The following is a 25,601-nucleotide window of genomic DNA, read 5'->3' as shown; positions in this document are numbered from 1 at the left end:
AAAATCAAATAATATTAGTTAAAACTAAAATAAAATTAATCACTTAAAAAAAACACCAATAATTCTATTTAATTATTCTAAATGCTTTGACAAAAAAGAAAAAATAAAAGGAATAAAAGTAGGACGCAAACATATTCAAAAAATTAAAATGAACGTACCAAAATGATCAGCGCGAAATAAACCTTTGGGAAACATACATGTTTTGATCAAATTTTGAGGTAAAAATGACCGGTTAAAAAGGTTCAGACTGATCAAAGTGGGAAAAAATCAAATAGTCGAAAAAATAAAATGATCATGCCATGTTAAATTACGCGAACCGTAAATTGTTAAAACAAATGTTTGCAAGTTCGATTTTAAAATTTTTCGCCAGCTAATTTCACGTATATTTGAAAATTGATTCAACCGATCTGACTGTCAATCCGAAAATTTATTTTGGTCGACATTTTAGGCATTATGCGAGATGAACTGCATGTTAAGTTATGCATGTGAGGCCAATGCCATGATTAATGTATCGATTCGATGATTCAAGATCAAAATTGGGGTGTGACACCGACGACCCAAAATCAGTCAATCGAATGACTGACGGTCAACCAACCGTTATGATAGGCTTCATGACAACCCGTCACCCTTACCCCATACGAACCTGTCACCTTGTGATTCCTGGGGAGAGAAGCCCGTCTAAGAGACCATAAAGGTCTCCCTGTCATCACGTTGATGTCCGTCAACTTCCCCGTTTGCAGTTACAAGTTTCCCATCACTCTGGTGACACCCGTCAACTTCCTCCATGAGAGCACTTACAAAGCTCTGATTTCAACCTCCAACCACTTAAATTGGATAGAAAAACATCATACATATTTATGTCACGTTTAATACATCATTTGCACAAAAACTCTCCCTTTATTCCTAGATTTTCACCAAATCAGTTTACATGTTCATCATATTAAAGCATAGCAACATGAACATGAACATCAAGATTTTGACATACAAATTTTTACGAATTTCATCAATAAATCAATACACGAATTAACATCAATCATAAAAATTAGGAGAAAGGTTGTGCGTAAACCTTCTCCACATCCATAAACTCATCAATAGAGGGAAATACAAAAACAACAAGGAAGAGGGTGAGGATCCCTCACTATCCCTTATGAAATATACATCGAATAGCGAATAATTTACCCCTTACCTGAATTTTCAACAATGGTAGTTATTCCCTCTAGGTTTGTTCTCTTTCCTCTACAACTTATCTTTTCCCAATTTTCACGTACTGCATAAACCTATTTTTCTCCTTCTTTTTCTTTAAAATAAAAACCTAATTTAATCTTTTATTATTTCTAATTCTCTCCCTCCATTTTGGTTCTATCTCTCCTTGTCCCACTAACTATTTTATTATTCTATTTTCCCCATAACTTATTATTTCATCATTTAATCCAATTTTCTATTATTTTAATTAATCCAAAAAGAGTAATAAATGATATATATTCTACCCAACCTCGTACAATTCCAAAAAAATACATATAACATTCCAATAAATCATTTAAGCATATAAAACTCAACAAAATAAATTAATTTAAAAATTGGGGTGTTACATAACTAATCTAATCGATTATACATATGACCTAATCGATTAGATAAGCTAAAATTTTCCCCTAACTATTTTAACAATCCCCCAAGTCATCTGGCACAACGTCAAAACATTTTTGAAGATGGTTTCTATGATAAAACAATTTGAAAAATGTTTTAGTGTGTGTGTGCTTTTATCCATGCATTTTTACAATAAAGTCCTTTTGCCCTACAATCGTTCACTCATTACTAAAATATGAGATCACTAATATTAATTTAGGAGATCACCATATATTGCTTCAAGCCTTTGTCGGATATTACTCTTTATGTTGACACATGCTCAAGTGGCTTGAAATGAGGCTTTAATTGTATACTTTGTTTGCCATAATCGGATCATCAAGTTTATTAAACTCAAACGATAGGTTTTCATTTTTATCCGTTTATCATTAGTTGTCATCATCAAAAGTTAATGTCCTTGTTAAAAGTATGTCACCTACAAAACAAAGTTCCACATATTTTGTCTTTCTAATTTATAAAACAAGCTTCTTAGTCATTTAAACACTTGTCTGAATTGGTTTTAAGAAGTTTTATAAAAAATATGAGAGGTTTGAAATGCTTTGTGTGTGTGTGTGTGTGTGTGTGTGAGAGAGAGAGAGAGAGAGAGAGAGAGAGAGAGAGAGAGAGTGTGTGTGTATGTGCGTGTGTGTGTGTATGTGCGTGTGTGTGTGTGTACCTTAAGACCTACTCTGACTTTATTTACAATTAAATGATAAAAACAAGATAAATTATTGAGTGCGTGATCATACGAACTTTCATAACTTCACACTTTCAAGTTCATATTTTCACAACTTCACAACTTCAAGTTCTTTTGCTTGATTAAACTTTGTCTAGCACTTTCAACTAGAACTTGAGATGTTTTATATTATGTTTGCTTCTTTCCTAATGAGACTTTAGATATATTATTTCTTGTTTTAATTTGTCATCATCAAAAACATTTGAAAACATTACATGCATAACATATAGAACCACAAACATGTTGTATATAAATCGAATGAATCTTTGAAGGTCATATAGTCACAATGATAAGTAAGCTTTTAGTAACAATGTATTATTCCCTTGGTTTCGTTAAACTCCTTGAATTTCCAAAGTGACCAATTTGTCACTAGAAATTGCTTGCTTAGCTTTTAGCTCACTAGCTTGCTCAACCTCATTGTGAATTATGGGTTTAATAGTGCTAACAAGATTTTTTAGAGACTTTACACATAAGGCCATGCACCCTCCATGTATATCTCTTTTATGATAAAAGACACTATCATTATCATTAGGGTTTCATGTGGATCAACATGTGTGTCTCTAGAAGGATTTAAAGGACCCGAGAATGTTGGCATTCCCAAAGTTTGTGGAGGTTTGTTTGGTGTCTGTGGCATAACCTTTTTGATGCTGAAGAAGGTGGTTGATCCATATTGCTCGGATTTTATCCTTAATACATCTTCATACGCAAAACGTAATCTTGACCTAAAAACTAAATATTTGAGTTGTTCATGGCCATAATGTCCTACTGAACATACCAAATTTATTGTTATAATAGAAAGTTAGCCGAGAATCAACTAATAATCTAAATAATTACTCACTTTTTTTCAAACAAGCGATGAGGAAGGAGCTTTGTTCCTCCGCCGTAGATTCCTGAACCATTTCAAAGAGTTTTAACTCCAAGATTTTGGGTATCTGAGCTACTAAACTAAAAATGCAAAAAATGTAAGATAAAGACAAAAAGACTAAAGGACAAAAATATGTAAAATATCTTGTTTGATTGATTATGTGCGTTGAAGAAATTTTCTAGTCCAATATTTGTAGACAAACACTAGTCTTATTGGTTAAGACAATGTGGCCTATAGAATACAGCCTTGCTCGATTTTATATGCGAGTGATGTGTTTGTTTTCCTACTATTGGGGTGTGAGGCGCTCCACGTCCGACTCATTTCTCCAATTTTGTGGCATTACATATTTAATCTTATCCACGCGTGTGCAACTCCTTCCGATCATAGTTCAATGCATTTAGCTTTTTTTTCGGGTGGCGTTATAAGCATAAATAACATGTAAAATATCCAATTATCAAGTCCCTAAAAGTTTTGACGAATTCTTATCCTTCTACTAGATCTCAATAGACTTTAAAAAGGTTCAACTACTTCACATTTGATTGTAATTATATTTATCTAACCTTCGCAACTTAGGGAACATAATTTATTACTAACTTGCATATTTGCCGATTTTAGCTAACATATTATTTATTTTCAGGAAAAAACAAGTTTTCTAACTATTTCTTTGTTTTCTTTTAATCTTTTAATTTTATTTTCTTAATTAAATTATTATTTATTATTAAATTACTGAAAAATTCTATTATGCCTAGAAATGGTCGCAAAATATCTAAGAAATAAATCACTTATAAATTCACAATTCTTAGCAAAAACCACAAAAAGAGAAACACCACCTAACAATAGCTCCATTATTCCATTGAAAAGGAATCTCCCAACTCCCAAGAGACCAAGATTAAAATTCATTTCAAAACTACAAAGTAATAGAATTTGTTACAAATCCCAATTAAAAAAGAAAAATAAAACTGTTATGCTATCAATGAAAATATTGCAGTGTTAAAGGGAAAAAGAAAGCTATGAAGGCAACAAAACTACAAATTGGCCTCCTAAATACCATGAACATTTTTGCAAATGTTGTAACTTGTGTGGGTTTGGAGAAGAGTGGGAAGAATAAAAAGAAGATGAAAATTAGTGTTTGGAGTAGAACCCTAATGCCACAACAACAAAAAATGGTACAATTTTGACAAAAACTAGTTACTTCCTCCTCCTTGTCAAAATATGTTCACACATATTAAAAAATATAATAAAGAAAGAAAATATCGATTTTACCAAATTATTTTTATTGGCTATTAATATATCTAATTATTATTAATGTAATGAATTTTTTTTATAAATTAGGAGTATTAATTAGTGGATATATTTAGAAGATGACACTTATTTTAAAAAACTAACTTTTACAAATGTGATATTTATTTTGGGTTAGAAAAAATAAGATTTAAGAGATTAAGTGGAATTATAAAATAAATTAAAGAATAAAATGTATAATTAATTTTTTAATTTAAAATTAAAAAACTAAAATTGTGATCATATCAAAATAGGATAAAAAATGCATTTAAGTTTTATTATTATTATTATTATTATTATTATTATTATTATTATTATTATTATTTTGTGATGACTGCCGACAGAAGAATGTCAATAATCATGACATCTACATCCTTACTAAATTAAGATTTATTCTTATGCTATAAATGTAAATATATATGTTAATGTTTCTATTTTGTAATGTACATGCAGTCTCTTAAAACTTATCTTATTCAATTCTCCTAAACTAGGAATTAATAGTATTGGATATACTACTCCTACTTTATGATATGAATGTTAGAGAAATGTGTTTACTTTTTAATTGACAAAGCTCCAATTTTATGCTCAATGTACCATGCTAGCATTGCCAACCTCACCTTAAATTAAAGCTATTCAAACCAAACCAAATCAAATCAATCTTAAATCAGATTCTAATATCATTCAATCTTAAATCAGATTCTAATATCATTTTAAAATTATTGTTAAGACTATCTTATCATTATAAAATCGATTTAGCTGAAATATATATTGTCCGATGAGATATTTTTAAATAATCATCAACACCTATATGTAAAACTCTACTTCCATTATCCATCTCTATATGTACTTGACTATCTCATGTGCTTTTTTCTCTTCATTCTCTATGTTATTTAAAAATAAAAAACTGTCCCAATGAAAGCGATTGTAACAAACATTGTCAGCCTTTTACTAGTAGAAACTAGCACTGTTATCCTACTTTCAACAAACACATCAAGTTATATGTTGTGAAATACTAGAAAATGAATTGTGTACCAATTGTTTTCCACCATATATAAGGACACAATATGAGTTATTCAAGAAAGATCCAATCACAGGAGAATCATCATCACTACCTAGGTAGCTTCATTTTAGGGAGAAGAATGGCCAACAACAAGGTTGTTATCAGAGAGTTTGATGAAGATAGAGATGTTAAGGTTGTAGGGAACCTTGAAAGAAACTGCGAGATTGGAACTACTAAAAAGGGTTTCTCCATTTTCACCAACATCATCACTGACCCTTTATCTAGGATTAGGCTCTATCCCATTCATGTTATGTTGGTGTGTACTAGTAATAACTATAACATATATTTTCATTTTTTCCCATTTTCATCTTTCAAATCCACATTCACATTATCAAATTCATTCCACTTCTATTTATATATCATGATTTATAATGCTGTGCAGGTTGCTGAGCTTGTTGAATGTAGGGAGCTTGTTGGAGTTGTTAGAGGATGCATTAAAAGTGTGCAAACTTCCTCTGGATCACTCTTCAAGATGGGTTGCATACTAGGCCTTAGAGTCTCTCCTACACACAGGTAATATTCACGGTTTTAAATTGCACCTGCACGTCTTTGAGGAAATGCAAGATGAATTACTATACCTGACTCAAAATTTATCAGATATAATATTTATTATATGGTTAAACCGTAGTTAAATATAACGTCATATTATTTTTTTATAGTTGAACCGAAATTTATCCATACAGACCTATTTCTTTAAGCAAAAAAGAATGCAATAGTGATGTTGAATTGAAGTGAATGATATGCAGGAGAAAGGGGGTTGGACTAAAACTTGTGACCTCAATTGAAGAATGGATGCTAAGAAATGGTGCTGATTATGCATTTCTAGCCACAGAAAAGAACAACAATGCTTCCAAAAACCTATTCACCAACAAATGCAACTATGTCAATCTCAGTTCACTTATCATATTTCTCCACCCAACTACTTTCCCTATAACAAACCACATTTCCAAGGATATCAAAATAGACAAAATAAATATAGACCAAGCAATTTTGTTCTACACAAGACTCTTGAAAACCAAAGATTTGTATCCATTAGACATGGACATTATTCTCAAAGAGAAACTCAGTTTAGGAACTTGGGTTAGTTATTACAAAGATCAAGACTTCAAACTCAACGGCGCCGAAGACATTCTTACCGATAAAATCACAACAAACTCGTCATGGATCATTTTTAGTTTATGGAACACTTGTGAAGCTGATGATAACAATAACAACAACAATAATAATAAAAATAATAATAATAACGTTCAAGATGTTAAAACAAAGTTATCTCAACCACTTAGGTTTCTTCATGCGACATTTAGTCATGCAAAGGACAAAATATGTCCGTGTCTAAGAATGTTGACGAATGAGTCATTAATGTGTAATAATGATAATAACAGTTTCGGGTTTCTTTTTGTTTATGGAGTTCATGGAGAAGGAGAGAATCTTGGAGGGTTAATGGAATCAGTATGGAGGTTTACATCAAGAATAGGAGAAAAGTTAAAGGAATGTAGAGTTGTGATAACTGAATTAGGGTTTGGTGATCCAGTTATAAACCATGTTCCTCGAGTTGATTCTATGACTTGTGTTGACGATATGTGGTACACAAAAAGACTTGGAAATCACAGTGATGATCAAGTGGCGGTGGAGGAGATGAAGAGACAATTAGGGAATGTGTTTGTTGATCCTAGAGATTTTTAGTTAAGTTTAATATGTTTGTCTTTTTTCTTGATGATGAGAATTTGTGTAATAAGTGTAACTAGTACTTGCTCATGTCTTTTCAAATTTTGGAATCATTGATGATAATAAATGTAAACTTATAATATTTTGTTGGTGAAGATAATGTATGAGGATCCAGCTGGTTATGGATTTGCTGAGATTCAGAATATATTTTGTATAGGTATAAAGATAAAGCTGGTGTTACACTTGAGGAAGATATGCATATATATTCTAGATTGCAGGAATGAATGACAATATTCCACAATGGTGTCGTACGCATTATAGCATCATGCACGCCGACAGAAATTTGTAACTACTACAATTATTATTTTCTTCACTTATAATATTATAGTTCATTAATTATATATATATATATATATATATATATATATAGAGAGAGAGAGAGAGAGAGTTGAACATAAGATAGTTAGGATAAGTGAGATTCTTTGAAGCACCATAATCTATTTTAGGCAAAATATCGGTACCGGATATGTATCGGGTACCGGTATGCATATGATACTTATATGATACGTATTGATACCATATTTTCTTTTAAGTCGGTACATAATGAGTTTTTCAAGTGTTAGATGTAGAGTTTTACCAATTTGATTCGTTGCAAAAAAATGGTGGATAACTTATGGATCTTTAATCCTTAAATTTCAATTAATTGCATTGAAACTCTTTGTACAACCAAGTTTTTTATCTTCTTGTGAGAAAAATCAGAGCATATATAGATTTATTCACTCATTGAAAATGAATAGGTTCGACCCAAAAAGGATTGAGGATATTGGTGGAGCAACAAAAATGTGAAATATTGGTAAAGATGAATTGGTTATATTCAATGAAGCTTGATATTCTTAACGTTGCTAATCTTTCTCTCGATGAATTAGAACTAGAAAACTCTTCTTTTTAATAATGTTGGAGAGGGAAATATTGATATTCAGACATGATTTCATGATTAATTGACATTTTTAAAGTGTGATTTATTTATGTTATTTAGAACATATTAAATCTTTTTGAGCAAATTATTTTTTAACTTTAATATTTTGTTGTCATTTAAACAGTATAATTTTTTTTTTATTTACATAATTGTATTTAAATAAATTATACTCGTGTACCCGTATCTTAGTTTTTCTAAAAATGTTGTATTTCGTATAATTTTTTTTCTTTTCTCTTTTTTATATATATTTATATATATAATTTTTTCTCTTCCCTAATATTTTAAAAGTCGTATTGGTTATTAAATCGATGAGGATAAGTTATTGATTTATTGATCGAATTATTGGGCACGCTGTGTGTTATGCAGTAGGTGAGTCTCTTTGTCCTCTTCCATTCATCATCGTTAGTGTATACATATATATTATTAATTAGGGTTTTCCAACTTAATGCATTGTCAATACTAACCTTCTAATGCTATTTTAGAGACAACTAAATAAACTAGTTAAAATCAATAAAATCAAATACTAAAAAATAATTGTGATAAAATTGAACTAAAACCAATAATATTCATTTTTTTAACTTGTCGATAAAAAAACAAAAATAAAAGGATTCAAAATGAATAAAAAAATCGAACGTAAAAATGCTTGAAAAATTAAACTGAATGCACTAAAATGATAAGTGTGAAATAAACTTATGGAAAACAGACAGGTTTTGAAAAAAAATTGAAGTAAAAATGATTGGTTTAAAAGGCTCAGGCTGATCAAAATGCGATTGAAAAATGAGTCGAAAAAATTAAAATGAGCATGGCAGGTTAAACTATATGAATCGTAGATCAATAATACTAGCATCTGCAAGCTCGATTTTGAACTTTTTCGTTCGCTTATTTCACGTCCATTTGAGGATCAATTCTATCGATGTGTTTGTAAATTTGAAATTTTATTTTGGCTGACATTTTAAGCATTATACGAAATGAAATGCATGTTATGCTATGCAGATTATGCGAATGCTATGATAAATGTTTCGATTCAATGATTCAAGGTCGAAATTAGGGTGTGACAATGAGACCACTTCGGTTTACTCAGGAACCTACTAACCATTCCAACTGCATAGAAAATATCAAGTCTGGTATTACACAAATATCTCAATGATCCAATCAACTGCTTGAAAGTTATGGCATCTACATCATCACCCTCAGGATCAGAATCGAATTTGTGATTTGTTTCTAAAGGTGTGACTGCAACCTTACCATTCAGTAGCTGACATCTCTTCAGAAGCTTAAGTTCATACTTCAACTGATGCAAAATGATACCCTTCTCAGAGTATAAAATCTCCATCCCTAGAAAACATACCATATTTCTTAAGTCATTCATCTCAAACTCATTCATCAGCACCTTCTTAAAATCCGTATCTCATTTGAACAACTTCCTGTTACAAGATGTCATCAACATAGAGACAACACCAGAATCATATTTCCTTCAGAAGTATACTGAACATAAATGCCATACTCCATCTCACACTTTTTGAATCCTTGGAGCTTGAAAAATGAATCAATTTTCAAATTTCAGGCTCTAGGAGCTTGTTTCAGTCCATACAACGCTTTAGGTAATATTTACACCATCCCCTCTTAATTCTTTTTCATAAATATAGGAGGTTGTGACATGTATACCTCTTCTTGCAATTGACCGTTCAGAAATGCAGATTTCACATCCAGATGTATCCGAGACCAATTCTTGTTATCCGTTATCACAATCACCAGTCTGATTGCCTCATGTCTCGCTACAATAGCAAATACCTCAAAGTAGTCTAACCTAGGTTTCTGTAGAAAACCTCTTGCCACTATCCTTGCTTTGTGTTTGCAAATTGATCCATCTGGCTTCAATTTCACTTTGAAAACCCATCTGACGCAGATGGCTTTCTTGTCCTTTTGAAGCTCATTCAACTCCCAAGTATTGTTTCTTTCTATAGCCTCAAGTTCTTCTTTCATGGTCTTCAGCCACACTTTGTTTAGCAATTGTGGCTTTCAACTCGTCAACTTCTTCGACATGGATATGAACTGGCTCGGGGAATCTTGTTTGTACTAAGGGCTCAATGATGAAAGGCAACTTGATTCTCTTGACCCTTTCATTTACCTATTGAGAACATGGTTCCTTAACGATACAATTCTTTTTGCCGAACCCCCTCCTTTTTTGTGTATTCTTCTCCAAGATATTCTTATAATCCTTAACATGTCATGGTCTTCACATTCTTCATGTATGATGAAGAGTTCTATCAACTGGTCTTTAGGTTTGTCCAACATTAGATATGCAAGTTGTCGTAGAGCCGGAATAGGATTGTAGTTGATACATCCCCTAGATCCCATAATTGGTACGTTGGAAAAGTCATCGCAAATGAAGATTATATATGTTTCATCATACTCACGAGAATACCAAGAGATTTCCTTCTCGGTAAGGGATACAAGCCTTTTGGGTTATTTGAAGTTGACTTGATTTTCATCAAAAGGATCCTTCTTGGGTAAGTAAGATGCAAACCATAAGTACAACAAAGGAGCACAACAGATGATTGTCCCACCTCTCTTTTTATGTCTTGGGTGAAGAGAGTAGTAAACATCTGTAAGTAGAGTAGGAATTGGACTTTTGGTCAAGAAAACACATATGGCAGTCATATCAATGAAATTGTCAATATTAGGGAACATGACAATCCCATAGATAAGAAAATCTAGCACTTCATTGGAGGCATTCCCATCACGGACTTGAACAAAGGCTAAGGCCTCATCTTCTAGGATAATTCTTGTGAAGCCTTGAGTGTTTCCTGTTGGTTGTAAGATAGGCCCCGCTTCTTTATTTGTAATGTGTGGGGTTGTTGCTATCATTTAATGACTAGGAAGTTCTTTCAAATCGGCGAAGGGAATTTGATCTTTCAGTAGTAGTCTCAAGGTGTGTCCAAACTCTTCTAAGGTAGGCGCCAACTAAAAATTTGAAATGTGAAACATCTCAATGGAGGGTCATAGAACTGAGCCAAAGTAACCAAATCTTCTGCATCTACTTCTGTTGTTAAGAGAGTAAGGAGATTTCCATAGTCCTTGTTGAAAGCATCTCGGTTAATAGTAGTGAGCTGAGAGCTTAGGCCTTTCAAGCTACCTAGACTGGGTGACTTAAATTTGAACAATTAGGTGTTTCTTCTTTCTGAGCCCATACTTTCCCGTTTACAAGATATTATTGCTTTTTTGGTTCCCTGTCAATGGAATATGAAAATGCTAAAATTATTTTTAATGAATGTGAATGCAAATGAAATGTGTGTTTGAGAGTACTCTAAAGTTTTGGAATGGAAAAAAAATTAGGTATTATTTAACCAATAAACCCCTCACAGGTAGATTCTAAAGTTTTGGGTGGTCCCTAGAATCATGGACCTTATTTGAAAATATTGTCTCCATAATGAATACTCATTAAGTCATAATCCCTTAAAAATGATCTCTTCTAGGTGATGCCTTCGTATCAACCAAGCGAGACATACGTCAAGAAGGTTAATACTACCCAGCCAATGACTCTAAGGTTATAGACAAAGTTCTCAAAGGCATAGATCATATTCAAAAGTATTGTGATCGTTATGAATACTCGTAGGACAACAATCCCTTAGAGATGATCTCTTTTGATTGAGGTTATCATGTTTACCAAGCAAAACCTATGTCTAGGAATCCAATATTACATAACCATCGGCATTTTAGGGTTCTAAAATAAAGGTCCCTAGATGTCACACATCCTTTTTTTTGAAAATATTGTGATCGTAACGAATATACCTAGGACTGCTGGTTTGATCTAATTTGATCAGGCTTGAAGAAATGTTGGTCTGATCTAATCTAATCAGGCTTGAAGAATGTTTGTTTGATCTAATATGATCAAGCCTGAAGAAGAATGAGCTATCATCTAACTTTCAATTTATGAGCTATGGTATAGTCTAATTACTAACTATTGAAGTGTTCTAAGTCCGTGTTGACAACTGACTTAGAATATAGGCATGCATGACTGTATGCATATTATCCATGGAGAATATGAAGGAACTTCTTATATTAAAGTGAAGGAGAATAGCGATCCAAAATGCAGTGGAATTTAAAATTTTCTCCTTTAGTGATTCTTACGAATGGGTATGATCAGTGATAGAAATCATTACCTCTTGTGGCGATTGAATCCTTTGATGCAGATCTAAGGAGTGATCATGAACGTTGAATGGTGACAACGCCTCTACTCACTCCACACGAATGGATTCCTTCAATCTCAGTTCTAGCTGCTATGAATGAAGGCTTTGACTGAGAGAGAGAGAGAGAGAGAGAGAGAGAGAGAGAGAGCGAAAGAAACAAAATTTTCATCTAATACAATGCTTCTACATAAGGGTTCTATTTATAGAACCACTTGTATGGATTGCAAGCTAAAAAGCCCACTTAAGTGTATGTGACCCATATCTTATGATATACCAAAATCACTTAAGCGCGTGGTACCTTACCATATTTTGTATTCTACTTAAATGCATCGTACCTTACGATGTTCTACAATTCACTTAAGTGCACCGTACCTTACGGCGCTCCTTATTTACTCTATCTCTCGTCAATCCGTCCTTTTGTGTGTGACCCTATAGGTTCTCGTGACATTGGTAATTATATTAAATCACGTATTTAACATAATAAACAGTCAGCGATATCTAGCAACACATCACTGCTACTCAAGACACGAAAATGTCATGTGATCTGACAAATCCTTTTGTGATAATAGTTATGTGTACAAATACCCTTTTACCCTTATGTCTCTATTGAACACAAGGCATAGACTGTGTCATCCTTGTCTAGTTCAATATTGGGCCCTTAGACATTCATCCTATTATGCAGGATGGGAAAATTCCATATAGGTCACTCATGTCCCTCAACATGCTTCTGAAGTTGAGAAAAACAAGAAGGGGGGGGGGGGGGGGGGTTGAATTGTTTTAGAAAATAAAAGCTTTTTCAAAAATAAGAACACACCAAATTTTATACTGGTTCGCTTAGAATACAAAGGTACTCCAGTCCACCCGGCCAAGGTGATTTCGCCTTCAAAAAAGACTTAATCCAATAATCTTGAAAGATTACACAACCAATCGTCTAAGAGAATGATCTCTTAGTCCTCTCAAGTATACAGACTGCGCAGAGTCACTTGAGGAATAAAAACAATTTAGCAAAATAGTATTTGTAATAAAAAGTGCTTCTAAGAGTAAGCAAGTATTACAGCAATGTATTATAGGAAGAGTTTTCACGTATGAGCATCAGCTCGTGAAGAATTGAGAGAGAATATGAATGACTTTTTCTGTGCGTTGTTGTTTTTTCTCAATGAGGTAGGTTTTCCTTTATATAGTAGTGAGAAGGACCGTTGGAGTGATGACAGAATATTGGTCTTTGATGAGCATTCAATGTCATTACTTCTGTGTTTCTTGCCATAACCATTTTGTCTCCCTGAATAACTTCTTTCTTAAAATACTTCCTTTCCATATTAAGAGATTCTTTCCGTTACTCTTTCTAGATTTGGTGAATCTTCATCAGAGTCTTGTTGTATAGGAGTCATGCGTCAGAAGGAGATTATGTCTGAGTTCATCAGAGCTTCTTAGAGTACTAGTCTTTTTTATCATCAGAACTAAGACCAATAGTTGTTAGAGCTTCTGGTTCTTTTTACTGTCTTGCTTTGCTCAGATTCAGAACTTCTTGGGCGCACTTCTTCCTCAGATGCGTCTGATCTTCTAGCACTTTACATCTGATCAGTGTTTGTATCTGATAAAATGATCAGAGTCCTTCGTTGCTGTTCAGAGTCCTGCACACTTAGAAAAATTTCGTTAGGGTGCCATTTTTGGTTTCATCCTTTGTTATCATCAAAATCCTGGAATTCTATTGTAGAACTAATTTTTTTCTTACAATCTCCCCCTTTTTGATGATGACAAAACAATTTTAATTTAGAGATGAAACATTTTTAGATAAGAGTAATAGATCAGATGGAAGTGGGCTCCCCCTGAGATAAGTCTGGGAGTTTAGAAGTTCTTACCGGACCTTCCATGATATGGTGTTTCTAGCTACTCTCCTGCAAATTTCTAAGTCAAAAATTAGAAACAATGTTTGCAGAGTTCTGATAGGAGTTAGATATGTTTTCGTCAGAGCTGTTTTTAGTTCTCCCCCTTTTTGTCAGAATCAAAAAGACTTAGTGAAAATGGAAGTGCAAAAGGATATATATATATATATATATATATATATATATATATATATATATATATATATATATATATATATATATATATATATATATATATATATAGCAGGTACAGATGTCAGAAACGCAGAAAAACAAGAATGCAGAGAACAACAAGCAAATAAGAGCAGAGCAACAAGCAAATCAGAACAACAAGCAAAAAGGAAAGAACATGAAAGTAAATCCTAGGTGCCTAAGGGTTTGGAGGTGGAGGCATCCTCTGGAGCAACTGGGTCAGCAGATTCTGAATGTTGACATTTACTAAGTCTTGTTGATCCAATCTGGCTCGGACTTCCTGCTGTTCTTTCTGAAGTTCTTCAAGAGTCTTTAGAACCAGGGGGACAAAAGTGGAGGACTCCCCCTGAGTCAGAGCTTCTTGTTCTACTCTGGTGGCAGACTCTTCAGCTAGGCGTGCTGCTTCTTCAGCGGCAACTTTGGCTTGTGCTTCAGCTTAAGCAGCAGCAGCATCAGCCAGAGCTTTGGCCTCAGCTTCCTTGATTCTTTGTAGTTCTTCGTGCTTGGCTTTCTCTTCAGCTTCTTTGCGTGCTCGCTCCTTAGCTTCTCTAGCTAGGCGCTCTTGAAGTTTAATCTCAGCGTCTCTGATAAAGTCGTTGCGGACTTGCTCAGAGAGGCCCTTCAGCTTAAAGGCTTCAGAGGTCATCCAACTTATCACTCTGTTCCAGTGAGTCCTTACAGCGGATGGATCATCGCTGATGCCAGATTTGATGGTCAGAGACTTGACCTTGTCAACCGAAGCTTCTGCAAACACCATTATTGCTTCCTCAAGGGTTGGAAGGGTGTTTTCAAGTTCAGAGGTTTGGGGTGGAGAAGTGGGAGGGCTTAAGTTAAGTGTGGGAGTTTGTGGTTCAACGGATGTATTTGGTGGGGGTATTTCAGAGTTAAGTGGTTGTGTTTCAGCGTGAATTGGTTCGGATGGTGGAGGGTCAGATGTGGTTGTGTTTGGGTCTTCTGTGGGTGACGAAGTGACTTCTGGTTCAGGAATGGATTGTGTTGGCTGTTGAGAGGCCAGAGCACGTGTTTGGAGCTGAGCCAGAGTTTGGGAGTGAGAGTCATATGGTTCAGTGTCTGATGAGAGGTTGTAGTAGGGTGGTGATTCTGGAGAGGAAGATGAAGATGGTGAGGTTGTTTCGTTTAGCATTTCTGCTTCCGAAATAGGTAGAGAGGTGGTGGTCAGGTTAAATTTTTGAGAGGGTTGGTTAGATGGTCTGGTGGTTGAGGGAGGAGTTTATGAGTTAGTGTATATGGGTGTTGGTTGAGGGATTGAGGAAGCAATAGGCTTAACTTGTACAGAAGGAGGAAGAGAGATAGACTTACCAGAGGATCCAGTCAGAGGTACTAGAGGTCTTGATCCGGGGGATTCTCCCAGTTTTGCTTTCTTCGCTTGTTTTGCCTTCTCAGATTGTCCTCGTGGTCGCTTCATGAAGTCTGGAGGACATTCTAGCAGCCAGTCTGAGAACTCTACTCCTTGTTTTCGCAGATCATCTAAGTAATACATGACTAATTCTGGAGGGTCGATCTTTGAGAACAAATAGAGTTCATTTGGGATCTTTCTCTAATCTTTAAGAGCTTCCCAGGAGGTGTCCAGAGTTGGTTTGACCCTTACTTGATTCAGAATCCCCCATGCTCTTCAGATTGCGGGCGTTCAGGGCTCATCCAGTATCGATCATCGCGTCTTCCATGAGTCTGAATTGAATCAGATGGTCCACAAGACCGCTTTCAATCAAAACGTCAGAGATGAGCCTCCCCAAAGGAATGTAGTTTCTGGGCTTCATGTTGTTTCTGGTATCTCTCACAGAGTCTCTAAGATACTTGAAGAGGAGTGCAGGAAGGCAGAGCTTCAGACCCTTGTGGATACAGTACAAAATGCACTTCTGATCTGTGTTGATGTAGTCTGAGGAGTTGGAAGCTGGGCGATGATGGATGGTGCCCAAAATGATCTTCAGCCAGACCCGGAGGTTCTGATGTAGTTCCTTGTTCTTGGAGTGTTTGCCTTCAACGTTCTGTTGGAAGATTGTTAGATTAATCTCATGGAACAGATACTTTGCCCTAGGATTAATGTTGTAAATTCTTCTTCTTCCAGCTTTCTCCATGCCCAGAAGAGCAGCAATGAATTTCTCAGTGATCACCATCTTGACTCCCAGAACATAGGAGACGATGTAGTGATCGTCAGTGTCAGTAAATCTCCAGAATTCCTTAACCAGGTTTGTGTAAACTGGACCATAGAGATGTTGGAAGTAGTTTCCCCAACCTTGATTATTCAGTTCTTTAGTGAGGTCGACACCGTTCCTTCGCATGTTGTCAAAATCAACCAGTGATTCACATAAAACTTCCAGTTTTTCAAAATGTGTTGCAAGGTGAATATGAGGCTCATGATCAAGAATGTGAGGTTCTTTGTAGATGGGAGTGGAGACGACACCGGTAACAGCTGGGTTTGGAGTGCTTGAACTTGGAGCTTGCTCATTTGAGTTCATCTGTTGAGAGAAGTTATACACTGATTGTTGTTGAGAATCCATGAAGATTGTTGATGAACTTGGTTGAACGTTGAAGAACTAGAGGGCACACTGCAGGAATGCCTTGAGAGAAGAAAAACTAGCAAGAGGGTTTAGAATGTTTGTGAGAGTGAAAAGTGTGCAATGTGTGAAGAGAGGAGTTTAAATACCCAAATTAGGGCGCATGCAAAATGACACACATAAATGAGTTTAGCATAAAAACCAAGTACGCACGTTAGAGGGAGAATGATTACAGCTCATAAATGATGTCTAATCCCAACATCAGCACACTGCTCGAGGAGATCTCATGAGACTGTTTCTTGATTACTGTTAGACAGCTGTCTAGAAGTCCAAGGTCAGACACAAGGTGCTCCACGTGTTTTCTTTATCTGATCTTCAGGAATACCAAAGGGTTGGTTCCTGGTGATTTCTAACTCAGATGACTTCTAACTGGTAGGAGTATCAGAGTCAGATACAGAATCCACTTTGTTTACATCAGAATCTTATTTCGCTAACTCAGAGGCACATTTTATTCAGGACAATTTTGAATGTTCAAATTCTTTAAGATGAAGAAGAATTTATCTTCAGCAAGGGTTTTGGTAAAGATGCCAGCCCATTGATGGTATGTATCAATGAATTTCAACATTACTACCCCTTTCTGAACATAGTCTCTAATGAAATGATGTTTTATTTCTATGTGCTTAGCTCTGGAGTGCAAAATAGGATTCTTGCTTAAACAAATGGCAGCAGTATTGTCACAAAAGATAGGAATGTTACTCTCAAAGATTTGAAGATCCTCTAGTTGATTCTTCATCCAGAGCATCTGGGTAGTGCATAATGATGCTGAAATGTATTCCGCTTCTGCAGTAGACAAGGCTATGGTTGATTGTCTTTTGCTGGCCTAGGATATCAGATTCTTTCCCAAGAGCTGACAATTTCCAGATGTACTTTTTCGTTCCATTCTGTCTCCTGCGTAATCTGCATCACAAAAACCAGATAGTCTATACTCTGATGTTTTCTCATACATCAGGCCCAGGTTAGGAGTTCCTTTCAGATATCGGAGTATTCTCTTAACAGCTGTTAAGTGAGATTCTCTAGGATCTGATTGGAATCTGGCACAGAGACAAACACTAAATAGAATATCAGGACGTGTAGCAGTCAGATAGAGAAGAGAGCCTATCATACCACGATAGAGCTTCTGACAAACCTTTTGACTAACTTCTTCTTTTTCAAGAATGCAAGTTGGATGCATGGGTGTCTTAGCAGGTTTACATTCAGCCATTTCAAATTTCTTCAGAATGTCTTTTATGTATTTACTTTGATGAACGTAGGTGGCTTCTGAAGCTTGATTAATTTGAATTCCTAGAAAGAACTTTAGTTCTTGCATTAAGCTAATTTCGAATTCTGCCTACATTAGCTCAGAAAATTCTTGACATACAGAGGAGTTAGCTGAACCAAAAATGATATCATCAACGTATATCTGGAATATCATGAGATCATTATTAATGTTTTTACATAAGAGTGTAGAGTCAACTTTCCCTCTGATAAAATCATGTTCCAGAAGAAAATTACTTAATCTTTCATACCAAGCTCTGGGAGCTTGTTTTAGTCCATATAAAGATTTTTTAAGTTTAAAAACATGTTCTGGACAATCTGAATTTTCAAAACTTGGAGGTTGGTTGACATACACTTCTTCTGATATATATCCATTAAGAAATGCGCTCTTGACATCCATTTGATACAGTTTGATAGAATGGTTTACAGCAAATGAAACAAGTAAGCGAATAGATTCTAACCTGGAGACTGGGGCAAAGGTTTCATTGTAGTCAATGCCTTCTTGTTGACTGTAACCTTGAGCCACCAGCCGAGCTTTGTTTTTGACAACTTCTCCTTTCTCATTCAGCTTGTTTCTAAACACCCATCTGGTTCCGATAATGTGAGTGCCTTTAGGTTTAGGAACAAGATCCCAGACGTCATTCTTTGTGAATTGATCTAGCTCTTCTTGCATGGCTAGAACCCAGTCGCTGTCTTAAAGTGCCTCATCACAGGAAGTAGGCTCGATCAGAGATACTAGTCCCAGAGGAGTTTCTTCAAGTACCTTGAAGGTTGACCTAGTTCGGATAGGTTTATCCTTGCTTCCCAGAATCAACTCTTCAGATATGTTGAGGTGACTTTTAGCTTTCTTTGGGATTGCTGGGGATTTAGTTCCTTCTGAAGTTTGAGTGGCATCTGCTTCAGGTGCTTTGATCTTCTCGTCAGAACCTGCAAGAGTAATCTCCAGATCTACAAGTTTCTCAACTAGCTTTGACTTTTCAGGGTCAAGCTTATCATCAAATCTGACGTGAATTGATTTTTCCATAATTTTGGTTTCTGTGTTGTATACTCTATAGCCTTTAGAGCGTTCTGAGTATCCTAACATAATGCCTTTTTGTGCTTTTGAATCAAACTTGTTCAGATGTTCTTTAATATTTAGAATAAAGCAAGAGCATCCAAAAGGATGAAAATAAGAAATGTTGGGTTTTCTTCCTTTACACAGTTCATAGGGAGTCTTCTCCATAATAGGTCTTATGGAGATTCTATTCTGAATATAACACGCTGTATTTATTGCTTCAGCCCAAAAGTGCTTAGCCACATTTGTTTCATTGATCATGGTTTTGGCCATCTCTTGGAGTGTCCTATTCTTCCTCTCTACAACTCCATTTTGTTGTGGAGTTCTAGGGCAGGAGAAATCATGGGATATTCCATTAGAGTCAAATAATTCCTCAAAAAATTTATTTTCAAATTCCCCACCATGATCACTTCTAATTCTGATGATTTTAGAGTCAAGTTCGTTTTGCACTTTGGAACAGAAGCTAGTGAATACAAAGTGAGACTCACTCTTGTGCTTTAAGAATTTTACCCATGTCCAGCGACTGAAATCATCAACAATAACAAGTCCATATTTCTTTCCATTGACTGATGCTGTTTTCACAGGACCAAATAAATCAATGTGAAGAAGTTCCAGAGGCTTAGAGGTAGAAACCATATTTTTCTTTTTAAAAGATGATTTTGAAATTTTTCCTTTCTGACATGCTTCACATAGAGCATCTTAAGAAAACTTCATCTTAGGTAGACCTCTGACTAACTCGAGTTTATTTAGCTGAGATAGCTTTCTCATGCTAATGTGGCCCAAGCGTTTATGCCATACTCATTGCTCTTCATGAACAGACATTAAACATTTTACATTTTGTTCTTTTAAATCCGAAAGATTTATTTTATAAATATTGTTTTTCCTCTTGCCAGTGAATAGGACATATCCATTGTTCTGATTTATGGCTTTACATGTTTTTTGATTGAAGATTACATCATATCCGTTATCACTTAATTGACTTATTGATAACAGATTATGCATTAATCCTTCTACATAGAGAACATCAAATATAGAGGGAAGAGTACCATTACCAATAGTTCTGGAGCCTCTGATCCTTCCTTTCTAATTTCCTCCGAAGCCTATGAATCCAACATCTTTAAGTTCTAGGTTTTGGAACATATACTTTCTTCCCATCATGTGTCGCGAGCATCCAGAGTCCAGGTACCATGACTGGTGTTTTAACTCTGCTGCATAAGATATCTGCAACATAAACAATCTTATCATTTGGTACCCAGAATCTTTTGGGTCCTTTGTGATTAGTTTTCCCAGAGTTTCTTAACATTTGGGTTTTCTAGCATTATTAAAGCATTGTGCTTGTGTATGTCTATAATGATACGAAAATGGAGATTTAGGTTGGTCATTAGTAGAAGTTTTATCTTCACTAGGATCATACCCAATTCCTCTTCTATTGTTCTGACTCACCCCATAAATCATGGATGCCATTCTGCTCCTCTCTATCCCATTCTTCAGAAACTTTTGAAAGGATTTTTCATATTCATAAATAACTGTATTTGAAGTTTGTGGAGCTTGAGATAACGCTTCTTCAAGTTTTGAGCATTTTTTGTTTGTGGAATTTCTTTCCAATATCAAAGTTTGGTTTTCATCTTTTAGTTCTAAAACTGTTATCTCAAGTTTACCACATTCTTCTAAGGTTTCTTCAAGCATACCTTTTACAACTTTGATTTTTGTTTAAGTTTCTGATATGAGTTCAGAGTTTCAGATAGGCATGATTCTAGGTCAGATCGAGAAAGGTTAGAAAATACCTCTTCGGATTCAGATTCTTCATCTGAAGTATTCTTGGAGGTGGTAGCCATGAGTGCCACATTTGCCTGTTCATCAGAGTCTGATTCTGATGAGTCAGATCCACTGTCGTCCCAGGTTGCCATCAGTTCCTTTTTGGTTATGAAGGAATTTTTCTTGAAGTTCTCTTTTCTGGAGCTTTCCTTCTTTAACTTGGGACATTCGTTTCTGTAATCACTTGTTTCTTTACATTCATAACAAGTTACATATTTGTTAGATTTACCTTTTGAAGCTGGTTCTGATCGATCTCCTTTGGATCTTGGTTTTTTAAAGTTGTTATTCCTTTTTCTCTAGAGTTGTTTCACTCTTCTGGTCAGAAGGGATAATTTTTCCTCATCGTCAGAATCTTCCTTTTCAGAGTCATCAATGTCTTCTTCTTCATCCTGGAAGGCTTTGTTTCTATAAGATTTGCGCCTTTCTGATCTAGACTTTAGTGCTACAGACTTGATCTTCTTCTGAGGTTCATCTTCCTCCAGTTCTATCTCGTGACTTCTGAGTGAACTGACTAATTCTTCAAGGCTGATGTTGTTCAGATCCTTTGATAGTTTTAAGGCTGTGACCATGGGTCTCCACTTCTTTGGCAAGCTTCTGACTATCTTCTTGACATGGTGCGCAGTTGTATATCCTTTGTCTAGCACTTTAAGACCTGCAATTAAAGTTTGGAATCTAGAAAACATTACCTCTACAGCTTCATCGTCCTCTATTTTGAAGGCTTCATATTTCTGGATTAGAGCCAGAGCTTTTGTTTCTTTGACTTGAGAGTTTCCTTCATGAGTCATCCTCAGGGAGTCAAGTATTTCTTTATCTATTTCTCTGTTGGTGATTTTTTCATACTCATTGTAGGATATTGCATTGAGAAGTATCGTTCTGGCTTTGTGATGATTCTTGAATTCACGCTTCTGATCATCTGTCATTTTGCTTCTGGGGATGGCAACTCCAGCATCTGTTACAGGTGGTATGTAACCAATAGTGACAATGTCCCAGAAATCAGCGTCGTAGCCCAAAAAGAAACTTTCAATTCTGTCTTTCCAATAATCAAATTTCTCTCCATCAAAGACTGGAGGTTTAGCGTTGTAACTATCTCTTTCATTGGTGTTGGCCATAGTTTTTCTCGTTCTGAATCTCTCTACACTGTTAAGTGTTTGATTAGAGAATCAATAACAGAGCCAAAGCTCTGATACCAACTGAAGTTGAGAAAAACAAGAAGGGGGGGAGGGGTTGAATTGTTTTAGAAAATAAAAGCTTTTTCAAAAATATGAACACACTGAATTTTATATCGGTTTGCTTAGAATACAAAGCTACTCCAGTCAACCCGCCAAGGTGATCGCACCTTCAAAAAGGACTTAATCCAATAATCTTGAAAGATTACACAACCAATCGTCTAAGAGAATGATCTCTTAGTCCTCTCAAGTATACAGACTGTGCAGAGTCACTTGAGGAACAAAAACAATTTAGCAAAATAGTATTTATAATAAAAAGTGCTTCTAAGAGTAAGCAAGTATTACAACAATGTATTGTAGCAAGAATTTTCACGTATGAGCAGCAGCTCGTGAAGAATTGAGAGAGAATATGAATGACTTTTTCTGTGCGTTGTTGTTTTTTCTCAATGAGGTAGGTTGTCCTTTATATAGTAGTGAGAAGGGTCATTGGAGTGATGACAGAATATTGGTCTTTGATGAACATTCAATGTCATTACTTCTATGTTTCTTGCCATAACCATTTTGTCTCCCTGAATAACTTCTTTCTTAAAATACTTCCTTTCCATATTGAGAGATTATTTCCGTTACTCTTTCTGGATTTGGTGAATCTTCATCAGAGTCTTATTGTATCGAAGTCATGCGTCAGAAGGACATTATGTCTGAGTTCATCACAGCTTCTCAGAGTACTAGTCTTTTTGATCATCAGAACTAAGACTAGTAATTGTTAGAGCTTCTGGTTCTTTTTATTGTCTTGCTTTGCTCAGTGTCATACCCCAAAATTTGCCCGTTAATCTTGCAAGACATTTTTCAAGGCACTCTAACTCATTTTTCAAGGCATTGATCTTAAAAGAAAAAAGACTCAGCTCACAGGTGGCCAAACCGAGGAAATGACTCAAACTGGCATGCTCGCTAGGCGAGCAAATCCTTCGCCTAGCGAACCCTTCGCTACGCCACTCGCCTAGCGAAGCTTGCGAATACCAGAAAATTCTGGGCTTCATTCTGAGCCCATCAGGTCACAAAAATTATTATAAATAGCAGAGCTTCATTCAGAAAAAGAGGACAGAGGCAGACGGACAAAAACCCTAGCCAGGAAACCCTAACAGAAGCAACACAACAAACCCTGGAGGCTAACCCAGAGAGTTCAGAGCAACCCTAAAGGAAACCCTGAAGGAAACTCATCTGCACCAAGGCTATCTCCGCCCAACTCAATCCGGCGCCAACCTTAAGAGTGACTTGCCAATTCAAGGTTGCAGTTCAATTGCACACAGGTTTGCATTACTATTACCCTTTATGTTCTTAATTTGCATATGTCATTATGATTGAATTTATAAAATATCTTAAGTTTCGCATGTGAATTTAAGTATGTATGAATATCTTGAATATTTAACCATGTAATTTCTGTGATGGATGCCATAGGGTGTGGAGTTTTTTTTTGGAATGGTACTGTTATTAAAACCAGAACCCGCAGCCGCTCGCTAGCACATCACCAAGCGAGCATGTAGCGAGCATTCGCTAAGCCTTCGCTAGGCGAGGCAGGAGCGAACGTGACAGTCGCTGATTTTTCTGTTCTGTTCTATGCTTATCGGATCTGTTTTATTCTAACCATGTGTTATTTTGCCTGACATTCCTACCGCTATGTTCCTTTTGTTTGGTGCAATTCTCGATTGCACCCTGATTTGGTATTCTGACTTGTTTGCTGAATTTTTGTAAGGGCTCACGTTTACCCGAACAGGTAGCTGGCTAGGTATTCCACTTTATTTGTGGGATACCCTTGGGGAGATTCACCCTAATTACCTAATTGATTATAATGTGGACCTAATTACTTAATTGATGACAACTACCTAATTGATTGTAAAATATTGCCTTTGTATATGTGATCCTGGACCTCTCTTTGTTGCCTTACGGTATTACGGTATGACGGTCATGTCCCGCGAATGTGGGGATACCCTTAGCAAAGACCCTTCGGTTAAATCATCATGTCCCTATAAGATAAATCATAGTCCCTTGGATGTTGCCTACGAATATATGATTTTGTCCCTCGATGACCCGTCGTTGTAGCCTACGGTTAAATGATGATCGTCCCTTCGAATGCTAAGGTATCCTTACAAATGTTGCCTTCAATGACCAATCGATGACCCTACGATGACCCTTTTACATCCAAAGGATAGAACTACTTACTTCTCAATAGTAAGGACAGTTTTATCCTCATAAGGATAGGAAATACCCATAAAGACCTTGGGTAGGTATAACTCTTAATTGCTGGCTCACAACCTAAAACATTTTTTATATCTCACACTTTGCAACTATTAGAAAATCACCACTTGGTATACATTCATACTAGAATCATTGCCAAGTTATATTTTTCTAAACCGCTTTCAAAATTAAACGAGATAAATACTTTGTATACATTCGTACAAGAATCATTACAAAGTTAAACTCCCTTTTCAAAACATTTTTTAAGCAATTCACAAACACTTTTTTTAGACAAACGTAAGTGATCAAGCAATTAAGAGCCCACGGATAACCATGGATACAAAGGATGCTAACACCTTCCCTTTGTATAATGTACCTCCCGAACCCAAAATTTAATCAAGGTCTTTCCTGTTCTTTTCCGCCTTTCCTTATTGGATAAAAGAAAAGTCGGTGGCGACTCTTGCTATCCGCGACATTTGCTTTCCAAAGCAAAAACACACAAAGTCCAGCTCACCGTATGACAGAACTGGCGACTCTGCTGGGGAGGCAACAAAGAGAGGTCACCTTAAAAAAAAAAAAAAAAAAAGATCACTTATTGTCTGATTTACTTTTAAGGGATTGCTTGGGTATTCTATGCTTGAGTGAAAGATCCTACACCCGGATCTAGTGTACCTTAGGTAAGTAGCAATAGATCATCGCGACTATCCGGCGTATACTGGAATGGTTAAAATGATGGCTACGGTTAATGTGACACTTTGGATGTCCTGATGTTCCTTATGTTTACTTGAGGAGAAATTTGGCGTCTGCGTGGTGTCATCAAAGCATTAACCAGACCTTTAGAACCCTAATTGACTCATCCTAGCCATTAGAAAGTAGTGAGATAACTGACTTCGGTTCCGACTGGGGTTGGTTGAGACTCGATACTACACTCTTTGAGATTGGACTTTAGGGAAGCTTTGGTCAACCACTTGGTGTTGCACTGAAGTGGACTTAAAGGAAGGTCAATGATTGGAGATCGTTTTAGAACCCGGTTACTATG

General features: G+C 35.7%; 1 protein-coding gene across 1 annotated transcript; it reads left to right on the top strand.

Annotated features, from left to right (window-relative positions):
• The first annotated feature begins 5,398 nt into the window (after positions 1-5,398).
• Positions 5,399-7,379, top strand: LOC127073193 (probable N-acetyltransferase HLS1). Its single transcript, XM_051014326.1, has 3 exons — positions 5,399-5,815; positions 5,942-6,072; positions 6,306-7,379. Exons 1-3 carry the CDS (start codon positions 5,564-5,566, stop codon positions 7,240-7,242), a joined length of 1,320 nt encoding a protein of 439 aa, XP_050870283.1. The 5' UTR covers positions 5,399-5,563; the 3' UTR covers positions 7,243-7,379.
• The last annotated feature ends 18,222 nt before the right edge of the window (positions 7,380-25,601 follow it).

This window comes from Lathyrus oleraceus, chromosome 4 (assembly GCF_024323335.1).
Source record: "Lathyrus oleraceus cultivar Zhongwan6 chromosome 4, CAAS_Psat_ZW6_1.0, whole genome shotgun sequence".
Lineage (NCBI taxonomy): Eukaryota > Viridiplantae > Streptophyta > Magnoliopsida > Fabales > Fabaceae > Lathyrus > Lathyrus oleraceus.
Note: the sequence above shows the minus strand (reverse complement) of the source record. Positions and strands in the feature narration are given on the sequence as shown.